The sequence below is a fragment of the Arachis ipaensis genome, chromosome B1 (genome assembly GCF_059453495.1).
Source record: "Arachis ipaensis isolate K30076 ecotype BB chromosome B1, ASM5945349v1, whole genome shotgun sequence".
In the NCBI taxonomy this organism is placed as follows: Eukaryota; Viridiplantae; Streptophyta; class Magnoliopsida; order Fabales; family Fabaceae; genus Arachis; species Arachis ipaensis.
In genome coordinates, this window is record NC_142436.1 from 48,974,343 (window position 1) to 48,995,969 (window position 21,627).

General features: G+C 35.0%; 1 protein-coding gene across 1 annotated transcript; it reads left to right on the forward strand.

Annotated features, from left to right (window-relative positions):
- Window positions 1-16,051: 16,051 nt before the first annotated feature.
- On the forward strand, window positions 16,052-21,353 carry LOC107630002 (NADH dehydrogenase ubiquinone 1 beta subcomplex subunit). Its single transcript, XM_016332996.3, has 4 exons — window positions 16,052-16,307; window positions 16,456-16,542; window positions 16,645-16,740; window positions 21,139-21,353. The coding sequence occupies exons 1-4, from the start codon at window positions 16,170-16,172 to the stop codon at window positions 21,193-21,195; spliced, it is 378 nt and encodes a 125-aa protein (XP_016188482.1). The 5' UTR covers window positions 16,052-16,169; the 3' UTR covers window positions 21,196-21,353.
- The last annotated feature ends 274 nt before the right edge of the window (window positions 21,354-21,627 follow it).

The window sequence follows — 21,627 nt, forward strand, 5'->3', positions numbered from 1 at the left end:
ACACCTTGAGCCTTGAGCTTCACCAACCCACAAGCTTACTTTTTCTTCTCAAGCATCAAAGTAGAACCTTTGCTTCTGACTTTTCCAACTTGACCGAAAGCCATGAAGAAGTAACCGGAATTGTTTTTCCACTGGTCAACCAAATTTGAACCATAGAGATGCAACTTGGTCCCCAAGTTTTGATTAAGTCCGTAGATACACAGCAGAATGGGGCAAAAAATAACTTTCCCTTCAAAGCCATTTTCGGGTAGTGCAGAGAGTTGGGAAGAAGGGATGAGGATCTTGATGCATGCAAGATGAGATGGATTACCTTTCTTAAGCTTGATTTAGCTTGAGATTTCTGTTTTAGCTTCTGTGCTTCAAGCTTCAACTCTCTCTCTCTTGCTTCTTTGGTTAATGGCTTATGGAAGAAGCTTTTCTTCTCTTTCTCTTTCTTGCTTTTTCTGAAATCTTGATGTGACTTAATTAGAAGGAAGAAGAACGTTGCTTTTGGTTAAGCAGGAGAGAGGGAATTTCAATTCTGAAATCAGTTCGGGCTTGGATCGGGTATTAGTATGCATGACCCGATTTAATTTCTTTGGTTTCTTCCTTTGCTTTTGCTTGGGCTTTTTATTTTGCTTTCAGCCCAATATTCTTTGCTGAATGCCTTTTATTCCATTTGGGCTATTAACATTTGGTCTGCAACAATAAACAATTAGTTAATGGGTAGATATAATTAATCAACACTAATTATTTATTTTGCTCAAAAATAATGTTTGTCATCATTAATTAATTTAGTTAATTTCTTAACTCAACAATCTCCCCCTTGATGACAAACATGATTTAAGCAATAATCAAAAGGAAGTAAGTTTGAGTTAGGTTTAGAAAACTCCCTTTGATTTTATGTTGCTCCCCCTGAATCTATGCTTTCCTCTTTGTCCCTGTTTCACATTGTACTGAAAGGAAGCACAATAAAGAGTTATGTACAATATATCTTGTACAAGGGATATCAAATGAGCAACATCACATAATCAGCCCAACATCAAGCTATTACCATCAGCAAACAGATTCAGCTTGTGAGAAACAAGTATTAATGCAGCAAAAATAAGTAACAAGTACTAGTACTAGGATCTACTATCCTATTCTATTGCTATTTTACTCCCCCTTTTGTCATCAAGGGCGGATAAGAGCAACAAAAACAAAGTCTTGTATCCTGCAGAAAAGAGTTAGAGCACAGATCAAAGTACTAATTAAGCTGTCTAAAGAGCATCAATAGTAAGAGTTATTACAGTCATCCAAAAAGAAATAGTTCAAAAGTAGCAAAAGAAGCAGAAATCATGAGACAAAAAGAGAGCAGCAGCAGTTTTTATGAGACAAATCCTAGGCATCAGAACCATTCCCTTCCGAAACAGCATCCTCTTCAACATCAGTGGCAGCATCTTCATCATTTTGAAGGTTATCAATGAAGGTCATCAGTACAGCCACCCTATCCCTTGACTTCTTCAGGAAGTTCTCATGCTTGCTAGCCAGCTTCCTTTTCTCTTTGCTCAATTCAATCAAGTGGTTCGATTGAGAGACAAACTCTTGAGCAACATTCCTGACCACATTCAGCAGAGTGGATTTCTTCCCAGTGGAAATGGAAGTACCCTCAGTGGACGGAGCAGTAGAATCATCTGGAATGAACTCTTCATCATCATCATCTAGAACCACTCTCTCAGATCGAGTTAGTCCTTTTTGCTGTTTCACTGAACCACCTCCCTTTAGATATGAATGTCTATTTTTATATTTCTCATTGGTCAAGTCAACACCAAAATACTCAAAAATACAAGTCAGAAACATGCCATAAGGAAGAGCTTTGTCCTTTTCACTTCTAACAGAGTCAAACATGTATCTAACCATCAAATATGCAAATGAAATTTCAGTTTTGGTGAGAAGGGCATATAAAACAAGAGTATCAGTGTAGGAAACCCTTTGATATGAGCCGCTTTGAGGCAAAATAATATGATTGACTACTCGGTGCAGTTGAGCACGCTCATATCCTAGGGCTTTGTGAGTGGGTGTAATGCCATATATTAAAGAGATATGTTCACAAATACTAGCCAGGGCATCATTGTAAGAAACACCAACTCCTTCATCCCACTTAACTGACGTGTAGGCACAGGGCCCAACATCAGTATACTTCAAAGCATCACTGATGGTCTCATTGTTTAAAACGATATCTCGGCCCTTGACATACGAATGAGCAGTGCCCTCATGATAAGTCATGTTTGCATAAAACTCTTTGACCAACAAGGGATAAATAGGTTTTTTGATATCAAAAAGGTGATTCCAGTCCAGAAAAATCAAGTTATCAACAAAAGGAAAACCTTTTCTTTTCAAAGATGGCAAATCAGCGAGAAAAGAGGGACATAGGGTACGATACTGGATAACCTTCTCATAAAAATCATTGTTCATGGCAGATTTGAATCTATAAGGGTTATAGTTTGAATGAGAAGTCAAAAAGTGAGCTTTGTGATCAAAAGGTCCAATGTCTGGTTCTTTAACATTCTGGAGAAGGACTCGAGTGTTACCTCGTTGAGAGCACATTGGAACCGACCTGGATTTTGGTTGAGATGATTCGGGTATGGGTTCCTCAGTCGCCTGACGTTTGCCTTTGGAGGAGCCAGGCTTTGCTGAACTTGGTTTTGAGGAGCCAGGCTTGGAAGGTGTGGCCTTTGGTGGTGGCGTCGGCTTGGCAGAGGCAGGAAACCTTGGAGTATTTTTGGTCCGAGCCATGGGGTCACAGCGATGAGGAGAGGTAGGAGGAGAAGGAGAAGGGGTAAAGGTGCGGTCTTGAGAGCGAGTGGATGGCTTTGTGGGTAGCTTGAAAACCTTTTCACGAGGAGCCCTTTTTGCAATGGTTTTCTTCCTCATTTGGTTAGTTTCAATTTAAGAAGATGAAGGAGTAGTGAGGGTAGTGGTGAAAACCGAAGTGATGGAGAAGGAGTTATGGAGGGAAGAGAGGGAGTGTTGGTAACCGTACCCAAAAGCAAATTTCCAAAACCATGCAACTGCATCACCATTTGAAAAGACTTGAAAAGACATGACCTCATTCAAGAAAGATTTTATTTGATTTTAAAAATTAATTTTAAAATTTTGAAAAACAACAATATTAACCTGAACCACTTTTTTTTTTTTTTTGGCCAAGAATAAATCCACTTGAAACCTTTTGGGCCACAAAACATTTATTGAAAACCTTTTATGAAACACAGGTCATCAAAAAATAACAAACAATATTGTAACATTCATGTTGGGGCCTTGAAGTGATATGAGATTAATGAAACACATTTGGACCACTCTTGATCTGAATATTGAGGTTGGCCCAGATTGAGGTTCATTTGAAATAAGCCCAGAACACGTTGACTTGATGGAAACGTTCATTACCTGCCCAGAATTGTCTCATGCCTGTTTATGAGACAAAAAGCTCCAGCAAATACATCAGCATTTTTCAAACAAGGAATCATAACTCAAAATTCCTAGACAAGTCCTAAGCATGCAGAATCTATCCTCAGCTAATGGTTTTGTAAAAATATCTGCTAATTGCTCCTCTGATTTAACAAATTGAATACTAATATCCCCTTTTTTGGACATGTTCTCTTATTGAGTGAAATTTCACTTCAATATGCTTAGTCCTAGAGTGCAAAACTGGATTTTTAGAAATATTAATGGCACTCATATTATCACACAGCAGGGGAATATTTTCAGCCTTTAATTTGTAATCAGCAAGCTGTGTTTTTAACCATAAAAGCTGAGAACAACAAGAAGAAGCAGCTATATACTCAGCCTCTGCAGTGAAAAGGGCCACTGTGGGTTGCTTCTTACTTGACCATACATTTAAGGACTTCCCAAGGAAGCAACATAAACCAGAAGTGCTCCTTCTATCAACTCTATCACCAGCAAAATCTGCATCACAATAACCAACTGCAGAAAAATCATCAATCTTAGGATACCAAAGACCAAAATTGGATGTGCCATGAACATATCTAATGATCCTTTTAACTGCAGAAAGATGTGACTCTTTTGGTTTGGATTGGAACCTAGAACACAATCCAACACTTTGCACAATATCGGGTCTAGAGGAAGTTACGTACATAAGAGAACCAATCATTCCTCTATACCTAGTCTCATCAACATCTTTCTCATTTTCTCCTTTATCTAATTTAGAATTAGGATGCATGGGAGTTCCCATGGGTTTGGCATTTTCCATACCAAATTTCTTAACTAATTCCTTGGCATACTTCTCTTGATGAATGAAAATACCTTTTTCAGTTTGTTTAATTTGCAGCCCAAGGAAGAAATTAAATTCACCCATCATACTCATGTCAAATTCACTTGTCATGAGTTTTCCAAATTCAGAACAAAGGGATTCATTTGCTGATCCAAAAATAATGTCATCAACATATATTTGGACTAGAATAAAAGAATCATTAGAGTTCTTAATAAATAGAGTTGTGTCAGTGGTGCCTCTTTGAAAACCATTTTTTAAAAGAAAAGAGCTAAGTCTCTCATACCAAGCTCTAGGAGCTTGTCTTAAACCATAGAGAGCTTTAGACAATTTAAAAACATGATTAGAATGCTCTTTATTTTCAAAACCAGGAGGCTGTTCCACATAAACTTCTCTATCTATCACACCATTCAAAAATGCACATTTCACATTCATTTGGTATAGTTTAAAACCACAAAATGCAGCATAAGCTAAGAGAAGTCTTATGGCTTCCATTCGGGCAACAGGGGCAAAGGATTCATCAAAGTCAATTCCTTCTTCTTGGTCATATCCTTGTGCCACCAGCCTTGCCTTGTTCCTTGCAATGCTACCACCTTCTCCCAACTTGTTCCGGAATATCCACTTGGTGCCGGTCACTTTCTTTCCATTTGGCCTTGGAACCAACGTCCACACTTGGTTCTTTTCAAACTCAAGAAGCTCATCCTCCATAGCCTTAACCCAAGAGGGGTCACTAAGGGCTTCCTTGACGTTTTGAGGCTCTATTTGTGAAAGAAGGGCAATGTTTGAACCTTCATTTGCCTTTCTAGTGGAAGACCTAGTTTGCACTCCATGAGAGACGTCCCCAATGACAAATTCCTCAGGATAATTCTTCAAGAATCTCCATTCACGAGGTCTGGTGGACTTGGAGGCAGATTCAGTCACCAAGGGATTCTGTGTGCTGCTGTCTGCAGAATTTCCTTCAGATTCATGAGACAAAATGGAATTGTCTCTTGAATTTTCAGCGTTTGCTGTTTCTGGTTCAGATTGTCCAGAATTTTCTTTTTCATGATTCTGAGCAGTTTCATTCTCATTTTGAGCTTGATTTCCTGCATCACCATCTTCCAAAATGCTTTGCACCAAGTTAGTATCACAGAATGTAACATGTATGGACTCTTCAATAATTCTAGCATCTTGATGATAAACCCTATATGCTTTACTAGTTGTGGAATATCCTACAAACAAACACTCATAAGCCTTTGGATCAAATTTTCCCAAATTTTCTTTGTTATTTAAAACAAAACATTTGCATCCAAAGATGTGCAAGTAATCTAAGTTTGGTGGGTAGCCTTTCCAAAGTTCATAAGGGGTTTTCTTCAAAAATTTCCTTATGATTGTTCTATTTAAAATGTGGCAAGCTGTGTTAACTGCTTCAGCCCAAAGGAATTTTGGAACATTGCTCTCACAAAGCATAGCTCTTGTCATCTCTTGTATGCTTCTATTTCTTCTTTCCACAACACCATTTTGTTGTGGTGTTCTTGGACAAGAGAAGTTGTGAGATATTCCAAATTCCTCACAAAAGGATTCAAACAAATTATTTTCAAATTCAGTTCCATGATCACTCCTTATAGATGAGATTTTCAAATCCTTTTCATTTTGAATTTTCTTGCAAAAAGGTTCAAAGGCCGAAAAGGCTTCATTTTTGTGTGCAAGAAATAAAACCCAACCAAACCTAGTGTAGTCATCCACAATTACTAAACCATAATGTTTACCACCTAGGCTTTGAGTTCTTGTTGGACCAAATAAATCAATGTGTAGCAACTCAAGTGGTCTTTTAGTGGAGATGTCTTCCTTTGGTTTAAAAGAACTTTTTGTTTATTTTCCCATTTGGCAAGCATCACAGGTGATATCTTTGTCAAACTTTATCAAAGGAAGACCTCTTACTAATTCTTTCTTTACAAGTTTGTTTATTTGAAACATACTTGCATGGCCCAATCTCTTGTGCCATAACCACTTTTCAGATTCTTTAGAGTGAAGACAAGCTACATTTTGATTCTTTAGTTCATCAAGAGTAAGTCCATACATATTATTGAAACGCTTGGCAACAAACATCATTTCATTTATCTTTTCATTGACAACACAGCATTCAAGCCTTTTGAAAACAACTAAATATCCCAAATCACACAGCTGACTTATACTTAAAAGATTGTGCTTTAAACCACAAACCAAAAGTACATCATCAATGAAAGTAGATTGCTCATTACCTACTTTTTCAACAGCAATGATTTTACCTTTACCATCATCTCCAAAGGTCACAAAACCTCCATCATACTTATTTAGTTTGATGAAGTAGGTTGACCTTCCAGTCATGTGCCTTGAACATCCACTATCCATGTACCACATGTCCTTTTTGTTCTTGGATGCTAGGCAAATCTGCATGATGAGTTTCAAGTAGCCTTAGGTATCCAAATTAATTTGGATCCTTTGAAGTTAATCCATCTTGGTTGCCCAAGTGCATTGAAATCACAAATAACATTGTAGACTTTGTTTCCTACAACTCTCTTTTCAATGAAGCATTGTGCATATGAGTGACCAAATTTCTTGCAATTAGCACAATGATTTTCTGGTGTGTGTTGCTGAAACTGATGTGAGTTATATTGCTTGAAATGATTAAATTTTTGAAATTTTCTGGTTCTTGGAGGAGATGCATTTCTTTTGACAAATTGATTTTTAGTAAAGTTATTCCTCTTTGCAAAAGCATTTTCACCAGAATTTTTTTGAATATTTTTGCCTTTTGAGAATGAGGTTTTGTTGTGAAAAGTTGGTTTCTTGAAAGCAGCCTCATTTTTCAAAATATAACCCAAACCTGGCCGGTTTGAACTTGGACCAGTTCTTGGTGAAGGCTCAGCTACATTTGTGTATTCTTCATCAGATTTTTCTTCACATTTTGAAACATATCCGATACCTGATTTGTTTGGTATGGATTTGGTATTTGATGAAGAAGCCACAAATTTTATAGAGGATGTGTTAGAAACAACATCTTCCTTGGCTATGTAGCCTAAACCAGATTTTTCAAACAATGGTCTTTGACTTGCAAGTAATTTGTCCAAGTTGCTAGAACCTTGAGCAAATTTTGCTAAGTCACCATTCAACATTTTAATCATATCATTTAATCTTTTGTTTTCAGCAATTAACTCATGTGAAGGATCCACAATGTGCTTTCCTTTTAATTTTTCAAGTTCAGATTTTAGAAATCTGTTTTCTTCAATGATGTCCAAAGCACATTCAGTTTCCTTCACTTTTTCTTTTAAAAATTCATTTTCAGCTCTTAACACATCTCTTTCAGATCTGCATCCATTGTATTTATCAAGCAGTTTTGAGGTGTTTAAGGTGAGATCATCAATAATAACATGCAAGTCCTCAATGGTCAAATCATAATAATTTACCTCATCAAGATTGTTGTTTCCAGCCATGAAACAGTCTTTGTCATCTCCTTCAGATTCTTCTTCTTCATTTGAGTCATTCTCAAGATCCTCCCAAGCTGCCATGAGTACTCTCTTTCTTTCCTTCTTGCCTTTGTCCTCCTTTTTGAGCTTTGGACAGTTTGACTTGAAGTGTCCAGCCTCCTTGCAATGATGGCACGTCACTTTGCTCAAGTCTATCCTGTGCTCCTTTGAACTTGAACCCTTGTGTTTGCCTTTGTTCTTCATCATCCTTCTAAATCTCCTAGCAAAAAACAAAAGTTCGTCATCTGAAATACCATCACTAGACTCACTCTCTTTCGGTTCTATTTGTGACTTGAGGGCTATTCCCTTTTTCTTTGAGTTTGTGTTTGTGTGTGTGGCTTCATAGGCAAGGAGTTTTCCTCTCAGCTCATCATAGGTTATGGGACTTATGTTGTTACTCTTGGTTAGGACAGTGGCAGTGTTTTTCCACTCTTTTGTGAGGCTTCTAAGGAGTTTTCTCACCAAGGTTTGTTCTGCATAGTTTGTACCCATAGCATCAAGGTTGTTGATTATGATTGAGAATCTCTCAAATGCCTCATCAATGCTTTCTCCATCCTTCATGCTAAACATCTCATACTCTTTTCGCAGCATATCAATCCTCGTTTCTTTGACTTGTTTAGTGCCTTCGTGTGTAACCTGGAGTTTTTTCCAGATTTCTTTGGCTGTCTTGCATCTAGACACCTTCCGGTACTCTTCAAAGCTGATAGCACAGTGAAGAAGGTTGATTGCTTTAGCGTTCAGCTCTATCTTCTTCTTGTCATCTTCATTCCATTCAGCTTCTTCTTTCGGAGTCACCACTCCATCAGCACTTGTTTTTGTTGGGATCTTGGGACCACTCACAACGATCTTCCATAAGTTGTAGTCAATGGATTGGATGAAGATCCTTATCCTTTCTTTCCAGTAGGAATAGTTCTTTCCGTTAAAGAAAGGTGGCCGGTTGTTTGACTGGCCTTCAGTGAGGGTGTAGGCAATTGTGGTTGTGCCCAGATTGTTCGCCATTGGATCTTTGCTCCAAGCGGTTAAGCTTGATTCTTGAGACCTTAGCTCCTGATACCAATTGAAGGTTGTGGTAGGCTTAGAGAAGGGGGGTTGAATCTATGCCTTCCTTTTAATTACTGTTGTTACCCTTTTAGAACATATTTGCAATTCTGATTCTGTTTTAACTTAGCAGCGGAAATTTATGAGACAATTTATTTTTGTCTCATGAATATCAGAAAACAGAACACAGCAGAGAAGAGAAAAGCTAACACCAGCATGTATCCTGGTTCGGTTGCCTTGTGCTATGCAACCTACATCCAGTCTCCTCCACAACTATGGAAGAATTTCACTATAGTAAACAGTATTACATACACCAATAACACAGGATTGACCCAATCCTTTCACACTCAAGTTCTAACCTAACTTGACATTGGCTATGCTAATACCTAACTATACCTCTTAGTGCTAACCCAACTAAGAAAGGGATACCTCACAGGTACAAGATACAAGACATGAACACACCTAAAGAAATCTGAAAATAACTCTAGGCTTTTCTCTTAAGTGTATCTCTCAGCCTTTTTCCACTTATGGCTTTTTCTCAAGCTTTCTCACAATGCCTTTTCTCTCAAGAAATTACAGAAAGATAAGCTTAGAAAAGTACATTACAATCAGTAAAACATGAAGGAGATTAACTTCATCAACAGCTTCTTTGCTATGCGAAAAACCAGATTAGCAAGCCTCTGATTTAGTTCTTCATACTGGCGGAATGCACCTTTGATTAGGTTACACTGTCCAGTTAGTTGAACTTCTTCAAAGAGCTCTCTCAGAACAAAACCTCTATTCACTGGTTTTCTCTCCTTAGTTTCTGAATGAACAGCAAACTTCTTATATCTCCTTGCATGTGGCTGAGTTCTTCTTCCAAGGTCAACACCTTGAGCCTTGAGCTTCACCAACCCACAAGCTTACTTTTTCTTCTCAAGCATCAAAGTAAAACCTTTGCTTCTGACTTTTCCAACTTGACCGAAAGCCATGAAGAAGTAACCGGAATTATTTTTCCACTGGTCAACCAAATTTGAACCATAAAGATGCAACTTGGTCCCCAAGTTTTGATTAAGTCCGTAGATACACAGCAGAATGGGGCAGAAAACAACTTTCCCTTCAAAGCCATTTTCGGGTAGTGCAGAGAGTTGGGAAGAAGGGATGAGGATCTTGATGCATGCAAGATGAGATGGATTACCTTTCTTAAGCTTGATTTAGCTTGGAATTTCTGTTTTACCTTCTGTGCTTCAAGCTTCAACTCTCTCTCTCTTGCTTCTTTGGTTAATGGCTTATGGAAGAAGCTTTTCTTCTCTTTCTCTTTCTTGCTTTTTCTGAAATCTTGATGTGACTTGATTAGAAGGAAGAAGAACGTTGCTTTTGGTTAAGCAGGAGAGAGGGAATTTCAATTCTGAAATCAGTTCGGGCTTGGATCGGGTATTAGTATGCATGGCCCGATTTAATTTCTTTGGTTTCTTCCTTTGCTTTTGCTTGGGCTCTTTATTTTGCTTTCAGCCCAATATTCTTTGCTGAATGCCTTTTATTCCATTTGGGCTATTAACATTTGGTCTGCAACAATAAACAATTAGTTAATAGGTAGATATAATTAATCAACACTAATTATTTATTTTGCTCAAAAATAATGTTTGTCATCATTAATTAATTTAGTTAATTTCTTAACTCAATAAAGATTTTTGTTAGGCAAGTGCTACTATGTAGATGAAAAATATTATCTACGTGTATAGATAACACGTGTAGGTTTATAATGAAAGTAACGTGTAGTGCATTATAATGGAAGAAAACAAATTCTGCACCAGTAGACCCCACTAAAAAGTAAGCTTGCAGTGATATGACCGTTATTAGAATTGATGAAAAATATCAAGTGTATAATTTTTTTTTGTTTTAGGCCTAGGCTTCTTAAATTGTTAAAAATTTTAGGAAAAAATAAAACAAAAAGAAAACAACTATCTCTTGTTTTGTATAATATATATATAAGTCCGGTTTAGCATGAGTAGGTGGATCTTGATTTTCGAACGGTTGAGCCTAACATATATAGAAGTGTTACATGTTATGATATTTAATTATTTATAATAATATTGGTGTAACCTGTACCCAAAAAAATAATATTAGCTTAATAAGAAAATACTATGATGGCTTTAGGATATCAAGAAGTTCTAACATGAGTTTTGCAAAATTGAATTTACAATAAACTACAAGGTATCAAATAATAGTATAAATAATTATTTTTGACATCTAAATGTAAATAATTAGTTAATATATACAGATGCTAATTAAATACAACTTCTAAATAACTTACGAAAATAAATTTTACATTAACTTCTAAATTTTTTTATTAAATGAATTCTTATATAAAAAATATATATTTATTTTGGTGTTGCATGATACATGGAACTAAATCTAGTATAGATAATTGTTTTGGATATCCTATTAAATTTCGTTGAAAAACAGGTGTTCAAGAAGTACTAGAAATATATGCAACATTTGATTCAAAAGATACTATTATATAGATCCGTCTTTTTTAAAGTTATTTAGTTATTTTAAAAAAATTAAATTAATTTAACCATTAATTATTTTTAGATTAAAATAATGGATTCATAAATAATAAATGTTACAAATTTAAAGATAATTAAAGTATTATTTTATTATTTTATTAATATTGTCATTTTAAAGAATTTTTTTCAATAGAAAAATAGTCCTAATAGATTTTGCTGTGTATTCATATATTAACAAAATTTACGTATTCTAAAAAAAACAAATCTAAGTTAATATTAATATATAAAAGCCAGACATTTAAGAAGTGCTATAGAAGGTAGAAAATAAAAAATTATATAAATTAAAAAGATAAATCAAAAATCATAATATAAAAAGATTTTAAGAGTTAAATTAATATTATAATTACTATGATGCTATTGGAGATTGGTCATTATGAAAAAATTTCTAATATAAAAATTTCAATTTAAAATTGTTGAAAAAAACAGTAAAAAATTAATTTAATAAAAAGTTAAGTTAACAAATAAGATAAAAATAAAAAAGAATAAATTTGACAAGAAATTATAAATAAAAAATTATATACTAAAAATTTAGTATGGTTAAATTATAAACATATGCAATTGAATAATTATTAATTACAATATATTAATGGTTAAATTAACTCATTTTTTTAAAATAATTAAATAACTTTAGAAAAGATGGATCTGTATAATAATATCTGTTGAATCAAATGTTGCATGTATTTCTAGTACTTCTTGAACACCTGTTTTTCAGCGAAATTTAATAGGATATCCAAAATAATTATCTATACTAGATTTAGTTCCATGTATTATGCAACACCAAAATAAATATATATTTTTTTATATAAGAATTCATTTAATAAAAAAATTTAGAAGTTAATATAAAATTTATTTTCGTAAGTTATTTAGAAGTTGTATTTAATTAGCATCTGTATATATTAACTAATTATTTACATTTAGATGTCAAAAATAATTATTTATACTATTATTTGATATTTTGTAATTTATTGCAAATTCAATATTGCAAAACTCATGTCAATGCCTTTTAGAATTTTTTGATATCCTAAAGTCGTCATATTATTTTCTTATTAGGCCAATATTATTTTTTTGGATACAGGTTACACCAATATTATTATAAACTAGAGTGAGACCCGCGCAATGCGCGAAAAGGTAGGTTATTTATATTATATAGTGTATTTTAATAAATGTTATATTGAAAATATGTTAGAGAACATATTATAAATAGATTTTGAATTTATTTATTTTTAAAAAAGACATAGATTATTTATATTAGAATTATATAAAACTGCATTTTTATTTTTTTTCGTTTTTCGTTTTGCATTAATTGCTACACTTTGTCTTTTCTTACGTGTTTTGTTTGTTTGTAAATAAAAATGTTATATTAAATTTAAGAAATCTTTTACAATTAGTATGGAAGAATAAGAAATGAAGAATAGTAAGAGTCTTAATATATATAAGTTGTAAAATTTGAATATTTGTAACTGAAATTTTTTATAATTATTATTATTATGGCACTTTTAATGTATGTTTATTGCATTTAATTAGTACTTGATGTTTCAATTGAATAATAATAGATAAGAGTTTTTTGTTTTAATTTTTTAAAAATATTTTATTTTACTAAATAGTGATTGGTTGATTTTCATCTTTTGCTAAGTCATTAGAATTGCTAATGTGACATCATTAGAAAAGAAAAGATGGCTTAAACTCATTGTGGAGAGAGTTAGTATAAGCTTTTATATATTATAAATAGATATATAGATAATTAAATATCATAACATGTAACACTTCTATATAGGGGTGTTCACGGTGCAGTTTGGTTCGGTTTTTGAAGGAAAAGCCATCCGATTCGATCGTTTAATTAAGCTGCGGTTCGGTTTGGTTCGGTTTTTTTCAAGATCATCCGAACCAAACCAAACCAATTAAAATCGGTTTGGTTTGGTTCGGTTTGTTTGGTTTTTTCAATCAAATCAAAAAAATCTACCATACTATTATGCAAAGTCATAATATTGAAATCGACAAACCGAAATACACAATAGGTAACAAAGTCTTAATCTAATGAAATATAACGACAACAGAATTCAAATACGACAATTAAAGAAGTTTAATAGTTTAACAATCAACACAACTGAAAATAAAAATAAATTGTCATTAAACTGATAGCAAAGTTATGGTGTCTTCTCCAACAAAATAGCTAAACTTCTTAATGCAAACCAACCTGAAATAAAAAAAAGCAGTTACATAATAAGAACAAGAAGAACAACAATAATAATAATTAAGGAACTGGAAGCAATCCAGTATCGCCCATATTCTCACTTGAACTGGCGTCAAACTACATAAACAAATACAATAAATCAAGGACAGAACAAGCGATAAAAGTTTAAATCATTAAGCAGCAGCCAGCAATAAGCAAGCAATAAATTGAACAAAACCAGATAATCTTAACAATAAATCAATCACAGAAACAAGCAGCTGAAGTTTAGATTATTAAGCAGCAATAAACAAGCACAGAACCAGCAATAAATAAGCACTTTTACCAGCATTAAACAAGCACAGAACCAGCAATAAACAAGCACTTTTACCATCATTAAACAAGCACAAAACCAGCAATAAACAAGCACTTTTACTAGCAATAAACAAGCACAGAACCAGCAATAAATCAAGCACAGAACCAGCAAAAAACAAGCACTTTTACCAGCATTAAACAAGCACAAAACCAGCAATAAACAAGCACTTTTACCAGCAATAAATCAAGCACAGAACCAGCAATAAACAAGCACAGAACCAGCAATAAACAAGCAGTTGAAGTTTAAATCATTAAGCACAGAACCAACACTGAATAACTGATAAACTGATAAATCAATAGACTGCTAAATTGATAAATCAATAGACTGATAAACTGAACAATAAACAATAAATAAGCAATAAACAATAAATCAATAAACTGATAAGTTATAATCCTAGGCCTAAACTGAACAACAAATCAGCAAAGTTTACCTGAATAGATGGCTCGGGCTCCATATGCACTTGAATCGGACAATTGGTGGCTGGGTGGGTGGGCTCCAGAAACGCTGCTGGGTGGACTGGATGCGGCGAGGTCGGACGTGGCGAGGTTGGAGGTGGCTCCAGAAACGCTGCTGGGTGGACTGGAGGCGGCGAGGTCGGAGGTGGCGTAGTCAGAGGTGGCTCCAGAAATGCTGCTGGGTGGAGGCTGGGTCGTGCACCGGCAGTGGGGGTTTTCCTCTGTTCGGCGGTGGGATTTGGAGGAACTGAGGAAGGCTTCGATCTGGGATTTGGAGAGGGAAGCTGTCGCGCATGGGTTTGGCCGTCTGGGGAAGGAGAAGGATCAAGGACGCGTTTGGGGGACAGGGGGAGTGGGGGTGTGGCCGTCTCACACTCTCACGTCTGGGTCTGGGTCGGGGGGTGGGGTAGGTTTAAATTTTTAGGATTTTGGGAAGAACCGGTTCGGTTCGGTTAGGGTTTTTGGTGGTGAGAATAAAAAACCGAACCGAACCGCAAAAAACAACAACACATCATTTTTTTCGATTTTCGGTTAATTCGATTTTCGGTTTTTTCGGTTCGGTTCTTCAGTTTAGTTCGGTCCGAATCGATTTTGAACACCCCTACTTCTATATATGTTAGACTCAACTGCTCAAAAGCTAAAATCTGCCTACTCATGTTAAACTGGACTCATATATATATATATATATATATATATATATATATATATATATACAAAACAAGAAATAATTGTTTTCTTTTTCTTTAATTTTTTCTTAAAACTTTTAACAATTTAAGAAGGCCAGGCCCAAAACAAGAAAAAAAATTATATACTTAATTATTTTTTATCAACTCTAATGATGGTCATATCACACTGCAAGCTTACTTTTTGGTGGGATCCATTGGTACAAAATTTATTTTTCTTCGGTATAATATATTACACGTTACTTTCATTATAAGTTACACCTGTTATCTATACATATAGATAATGTTTTTCATCTACATGGTAAGCACTTGCCTTTTTGTTATTGCAGAGTATTTTTGTAACATTTTAAAATGTTTTAGGAGCATTTTTTTAACAAAAGTAGAGGTTATTTTGCCAATATTTTCATAAATTGGAAGCGATTTTAGTAATTTATTCTTCTATTATTATATTAAGAGTAAAATACTATTTTGCTTCTCAATGTTTGATTAAATATTAATTTGGTCTCTAAAGTTTCAATCGTTCTATTTCTATCCCAAAAATTTTAAATGACTTTAATATCATCTTACTATTAAATATACACAAATTAATAGGGTGAGTAATGTACGAACATAACCAAAACCTTCTTGTAACAATTTTTCTCGATCTTCTTCTAGTAAAAAAAAAATTTCACAAATCTTATTCATCATCAACGTTCTAGAATCAAAGTATAAACTTTTACATAAGTAATCATTAGTATATCAATCTTACTTACGTACTTAAATTAAATGTTATTAGCTCATAAATAAATATACTAATTATTTATGTCAAATTTAACAGTGAAAAAACATTAAATTTATCTAAATTTATTTAGAACTAAAATAAAATATTTAAATTATTTCAAAACTAAATAAAACGCATGAAATATTAAAAAATAAATTAAGACATAACCTAAAAATTAAAAACTAAAATAATATTTTACTCCTTACGTTAATTAGTAGATAAAGATTTTTTTTAAAGCCCCCAACAGTTTACCTGAAAATCCTGCTTAAAAGAAAAAGGAAAGGGAAATACCAGAAACGATGTCGTTTGAAGTCTCCGTATTCCGTGTGCACAGTCCGTGTAGCAGCAGTAAAGTGTAGGCTTGTGGAGAAAACAGAAAAGAAACGATCAATAGCAACCTAGAAAACCCATCAATCATGGCAGGGAGATTGGCGAACGCAGCATCGAGATTCATGGCCGGAAACGGTGTTGTTTCCAGATCCGTAGGTTCCTCTCTTCGCCTCCGCTCCGGCATGGGCCTCCCCGTCGGAAAGCACATCGTTCCCGACAAACCCGTATGCTTCCATCGTTTCTCTCTTAAGCTAACCCTTCAATCATAATCGTTTTTCCCCCATTTCTCAGCTCAATTATTTTGTACAAATTCGAAAATTATTGGTTCTTGTTGTGCTTTTTTAACTATTGCTATTGTGATTGGGGTCTCAGCTTCCTGCGAATGACGAACTCGTGTGGGACAATGGAACTCCATTTCCCGAACCATGTATAGATCGTATTGCCGATACTGTTGGAAAGGTGGGAAAATTTTCCCCCTAATTATTGACTTTTTGGAAATTTTTGGATAATGTAATATTGAATAGTTCTTACAATTTTTTTTTTTTTTAAAAATGGAAACAGTACGAAGCATTGGCTTGGCTGTGTGGTGGATTGAGTTTTTTCGCGTCTCTGGGACTATTGGCAGTGTGGAATGACAAGGCCTCCAAGATACCCTATGTAAGTTTTCTACTTTAACTTTACTTATCATCCCCACTTTTTTTGTGTTAATGTTTGGTGTTGGATTGGGATTTCATTCTGTTATCTAGGTTTCTTGTTGCTATGTTCTGGTATTCTTTAAGTATTATTTTGATGTTGTCATTGCCTCATTCGGTAAAATGGATTCTTCATTGCCATTTTATAGATGAAAGTTAATTGTGCACTGGAAAACATGATGTCGGCTGTAGAATTTCACTGAATATTACTAATCGGTCCATACTCTGTTTTCTGTCTCAATTTTGTGATTTAAGTCTCTGTTAGTTGTTCTGTTCATTGAAATCACTTTGAGGGTTAGTTGTGGTGCAGTTGATCGAGAATGTTTAGTCTTGGAACTTTGAAGGAAGTGTTCTCAATTCTCACTTCTTCCTTTAGGGGGTGCATTTTTTGTTGTTTTAAATCCCCACAGGCCTCTACGTTAGTTGTTCTTGTCTACTGCATATGGCATCTTTCTGAATAAGAATCTAGTTAGCAGGTTGTTTTAATGTGGATACTCTGGTCAAAAGACTGATGATGGACCCTGAATTTAAACTGATGCTGTCAGTGAAAGTGAAGTAGTTGTGTGTGATTTTCTTTTCCGGAGGGGGGGGGGGGGGGGGGGGAGGGGGGTGGAGGCAAGAAGTTCTAGAGAATGATTATCAAGGAAGTAGAACTGATTGTCACACATCTTCAAATTGGGCCCTTGTCTTTCACTATTGCCTCCTCAAATTGCTCAAAAACATATTATTGATAAATCTCATATAAGCCTGATCCAAAGCAAGTAGGAAAAAAAGTCAACAACATATTTGCATTGAACCAAATCTTGTGACTGGTGATTAGTCGTCTTCACTGTCCATTTGATGTCAGAATCGACCACCTCCAGCATATTGAAATAAATTGCATTCTTCTTCCCAGAGATCTCCATGTTGTTTATTGCCATGGTTTTGAGCTGTGTCTCTCACCACATGTGATGGGGTCAATGTTGGTGACCTATAGGTCCAACTATCCAAGATAAAAGAGCAAGATACAGTCTGAAAAGGAACATAATGAATTTCTAATTATTTAAATTTTATTAGCTTTATTTCTAAAGAAATTTAACAACCTCGTCAGTTCACCGATGATGAATCCCAGCCTTTGATTTATTATCTATATCTATTATCTATTCTGAGTCCAACGGTCAAAAGTAGAGTGACCATGGCAGGACCTTTTGATATAGGATCTGTCATAAATGAAACCCTTATTAGGATCTTTATATATCTTGCCTATTATAAATATGGGGCTTTTTGAGTTTGTATATCATGTTCTCCTAGTCATAGTACAGATTTAGTATGGTCTCTATTGTAACGTGCCTCTACTTTGTGCTTTCTATTAGCAGATAGGATATTCAGATGGTTAAAGGAAAGTGGTTGTGGTGTTTTCTTTAGGCTTTAATCTCTTTTGTGAAAAAAGAAAAAAAAATAGAAGGGATTTTGGGTGATGCATTTTCTTTGAAGGGGATAAGTACTGTTTTGGTTCCTATGGTTTAAGGTGAAAATCAAAATCGTCCTTAAGGTTAATTTTATTTTTAAAATCATCATTTCGTTAATAAAAGGACAAATTTACCCCTAATTAAAAAATTTACCCCACCCCACCGTCAACATCCTCTCCCCCTCAAAATGGTGGCAGACACAATTACTGTTTCTTCTCCAAAATCAACCATTTTGTGAAACCCCATCTACCTTGGAGAATTAAGTTGAAGTTTTTACTTTTTACAGTGGGTCATTGAAGGGTCTATTGTTGCATAATGAGAATCCTCCTCCCATGGCCGAGTAACTCAAATTACAAAATCAATCAACACAATCAATCCACATGAAGGGAAAAAAATTCAAAATTTGACACAAAATTTAAAATGGTAGAGCCGCAGAGAAGATAACAACTGTAGAAGCAGCAACAGTGAATCTGTTCAAAATAGCAGCGCTTTGAGAAGGTCCTGCTCCTCCGGACAGTGAAATAGAAATGGAGGAGGGAGAGACAGCATCGACGAGAGAGAGAGAGAGAGAGAGAGAGGAGAAAATCCGGCGCACGATGAAACGGCGGGAGAGGGAGCGAGAGCATGAGATGAGTGATGCTTAGCTTTCTTGTGAGGAATGACAACTGGTGAGATATCCGGAGTTTGAGCCAATGTACTGATCAACAACAACACAGCCACCACCTTGAAAACATAGAAAGAGCAAAGATCCATTATAGAGAGAGAAAACAGAGAGAATGAGTGCGCTGTGCGGCCTCCATTTCTGCTTGGAGATAGAAGGAGAAGTTGAAGACCTTCTGTGCGGGTTCTTGTGTGGTGATCTTTTTTCTCTTTTTTAATTTATTAATTCTTTTTTATCAGGGGTAATTTTGTCCAGAAATTAATATTTGAATGAAAAAGGATGATTTTAAAAATAATTTTAATGTTAAGGATGATTTTGAATATAAAAAGGAAAGTTAAAGGACAATTTCGATTTTCCCGGCAAATCATAGGGACCAAAACAATACTTATCCCTTCTTTGAAGCATCATAGCCATGTTTGAGAATTGAGAGGTTCTCTGTTAAGCTCTAAATCTCTCCAAGAGAAAACAAGGGACTTTTTAGTGAATGCTTTTCCTTTTACCAGTCATAGCCATTTTGCATCTCATTTGACTGCACTGATACTGTATTGCAGTTCTCCAGGTCTGCTATAGGCATTGTGGAGTAGCCAAGATATCCTCCACTCATCCATGGCATCCTTGATAACCTTGATATTTTTTCCTAACATCTTACCTATGGTGATTCTTGAGAAATTGAACGATATTTTTTTCACTACTTCTCTGCCTTTGGATGATAGGCTCTTGTTCCCCATTTGTCATCAACTCTTTTATGTAGTGCCAGAACTATTTCCAACATCTTATGAGGGTAGAACTGCAAGTTGGAGAACCGGTGAACTTCTGTATCATTACACCTAACTTGCAACACTAAAATGCTTTTCAAAGCTTCATTTTTGGGACTAACTAAGCATATCCAATAATTCATACCATGATACATGTTTTTGTCAAAGACGACATTCTTACAAGAGGATCATAGGAAGATTGGAATGAGAGGTTGGATTTGCAGAGACAAGGTTTGGAGGTACATGGTTTGCGCATAAGTTGAACGCAACCAAGTAGATGGAATGCAAGTTTAGTAGAGGAAGGGGAAAGACTAACACAGTAGCGAAAATTGAGGACTTTATATGACAATTTAAGAGTTTTAAGTATTTTTGGTTGTATTTATTTAGGACAATGAAGGAATAGAAGACGATAAATCACAGGATTTAAGCAGGTTGGTCAAAATAACAAAGTGATTCAGGTTTTAATGCAACAAAAAAGTACATTTATTTATCGTAATGCCAACCGACTAGCTATGTTGTATGGAAATGGAGTGTTCGTCGACTATGGGTGAACATGAACAAAATAAAGGATGAGGATATCAGTTAGAAAGTTGGAGTAGGACCCATTGTTGAAAAGATGGTGGAATCTCCTAAGTGGTTGTGACATATAGAGAGAAAGCTAATAGACCGTCCATTGAGAATGATGGATCAGATGGAAAATAGACTAGTATTTAGAGGTAGAGGAAGACTTAAAAAGGCTCTACATGAAGTGATCAAGTGAGTGCGAACGATCACACTCCAAACATTATACATAATCGGGCGCAATGTCATTGTTTGATCCATGTAGCTAGCCGCATCATGTGGGATAAGACTTTGTTGTTGTTGTATTATACTTAATTCAATCATAAGCAAAATGACCATATTGATTAAATATTTATCACAGGCATGTGTTACCCCCATTACAGATTTATAGTTATTTATTTGTTTGTAATTTACTGACATTGGACCAGTGGACTTGCTAAGTTGAACAAGCCATTTCATTCTCAATAGTCCGCCTCTTTAAAGAGTTAGTGTTGCCATTTTGAAGGCCCTGCTTACAACTTGTAGAACTGAACTTTGTGATGTAAGCAAGTATGAGCCAAAAATGAAATAGTTGTCCTCGGAAAGTGTATCAAAAGTCACATTAGCTGATTATAGTTCTATAGTTTAGAACTTTGTTCTTAAACTGTCAAAATCCATTCCTTATTCTAGCAGCATCAATATTCATTGTTATCCATAGTTTTCTCACGGAAGTTATCAAGGTCTGCTGACTATGGAGGTTTTTGTCTTTTATGTACCCTTATTGCGGCCACCTAGTGGAATAAAGTTTATTTGTTGTTTGTTATTGTATGTACCCTTATTGTGGCTTCCATGAACTGTGCATTCCGATTGAACTTTGATATTATTGTAGCAATGCTACCTTCTGCAAATACTTAGTATTTCATGTGCTGAGGTATTTCTGTTTTATTTTTTGTTACCAGACACCCAAAGTATATCCATATGACAATCTGCGCGTGGAACTTGGTGGTGAACCATAGATGGATCCAAGGCAATAGTGGAATGGGAACTTGTTTTTCATGTAATTGTTCTTTTCATTAACTTGTGCTCTCTTGTAGTTCAAACTTCAAAATAATGGAATGTGGGAAGACTTGCTGGAACCAGCTACAGGAATGAAAACTGAATATGGTTTTATTTATTTATTCATTTTCATGCTTATGGTGGCTATTCTGAGGACTGAGGAGTGGGCCATTGTTTTGCTCTTTAAGAAACCGAACCTCTTTATAAGATGGTAAGACTTTTGAACTCGTGAACCTTTGCCCATTTAAAAGTGTACACTATTTAAAGTTTTAAACCACTTTTATGATTGGAAAAAGGACCTCAAGTTGTTCATAGTGCGCTACTTTGCTCTTAAACTTTTAAAATCTGTTCCACAATACTAGTAGCAATTTTTATATTACGAGACTGAAAAA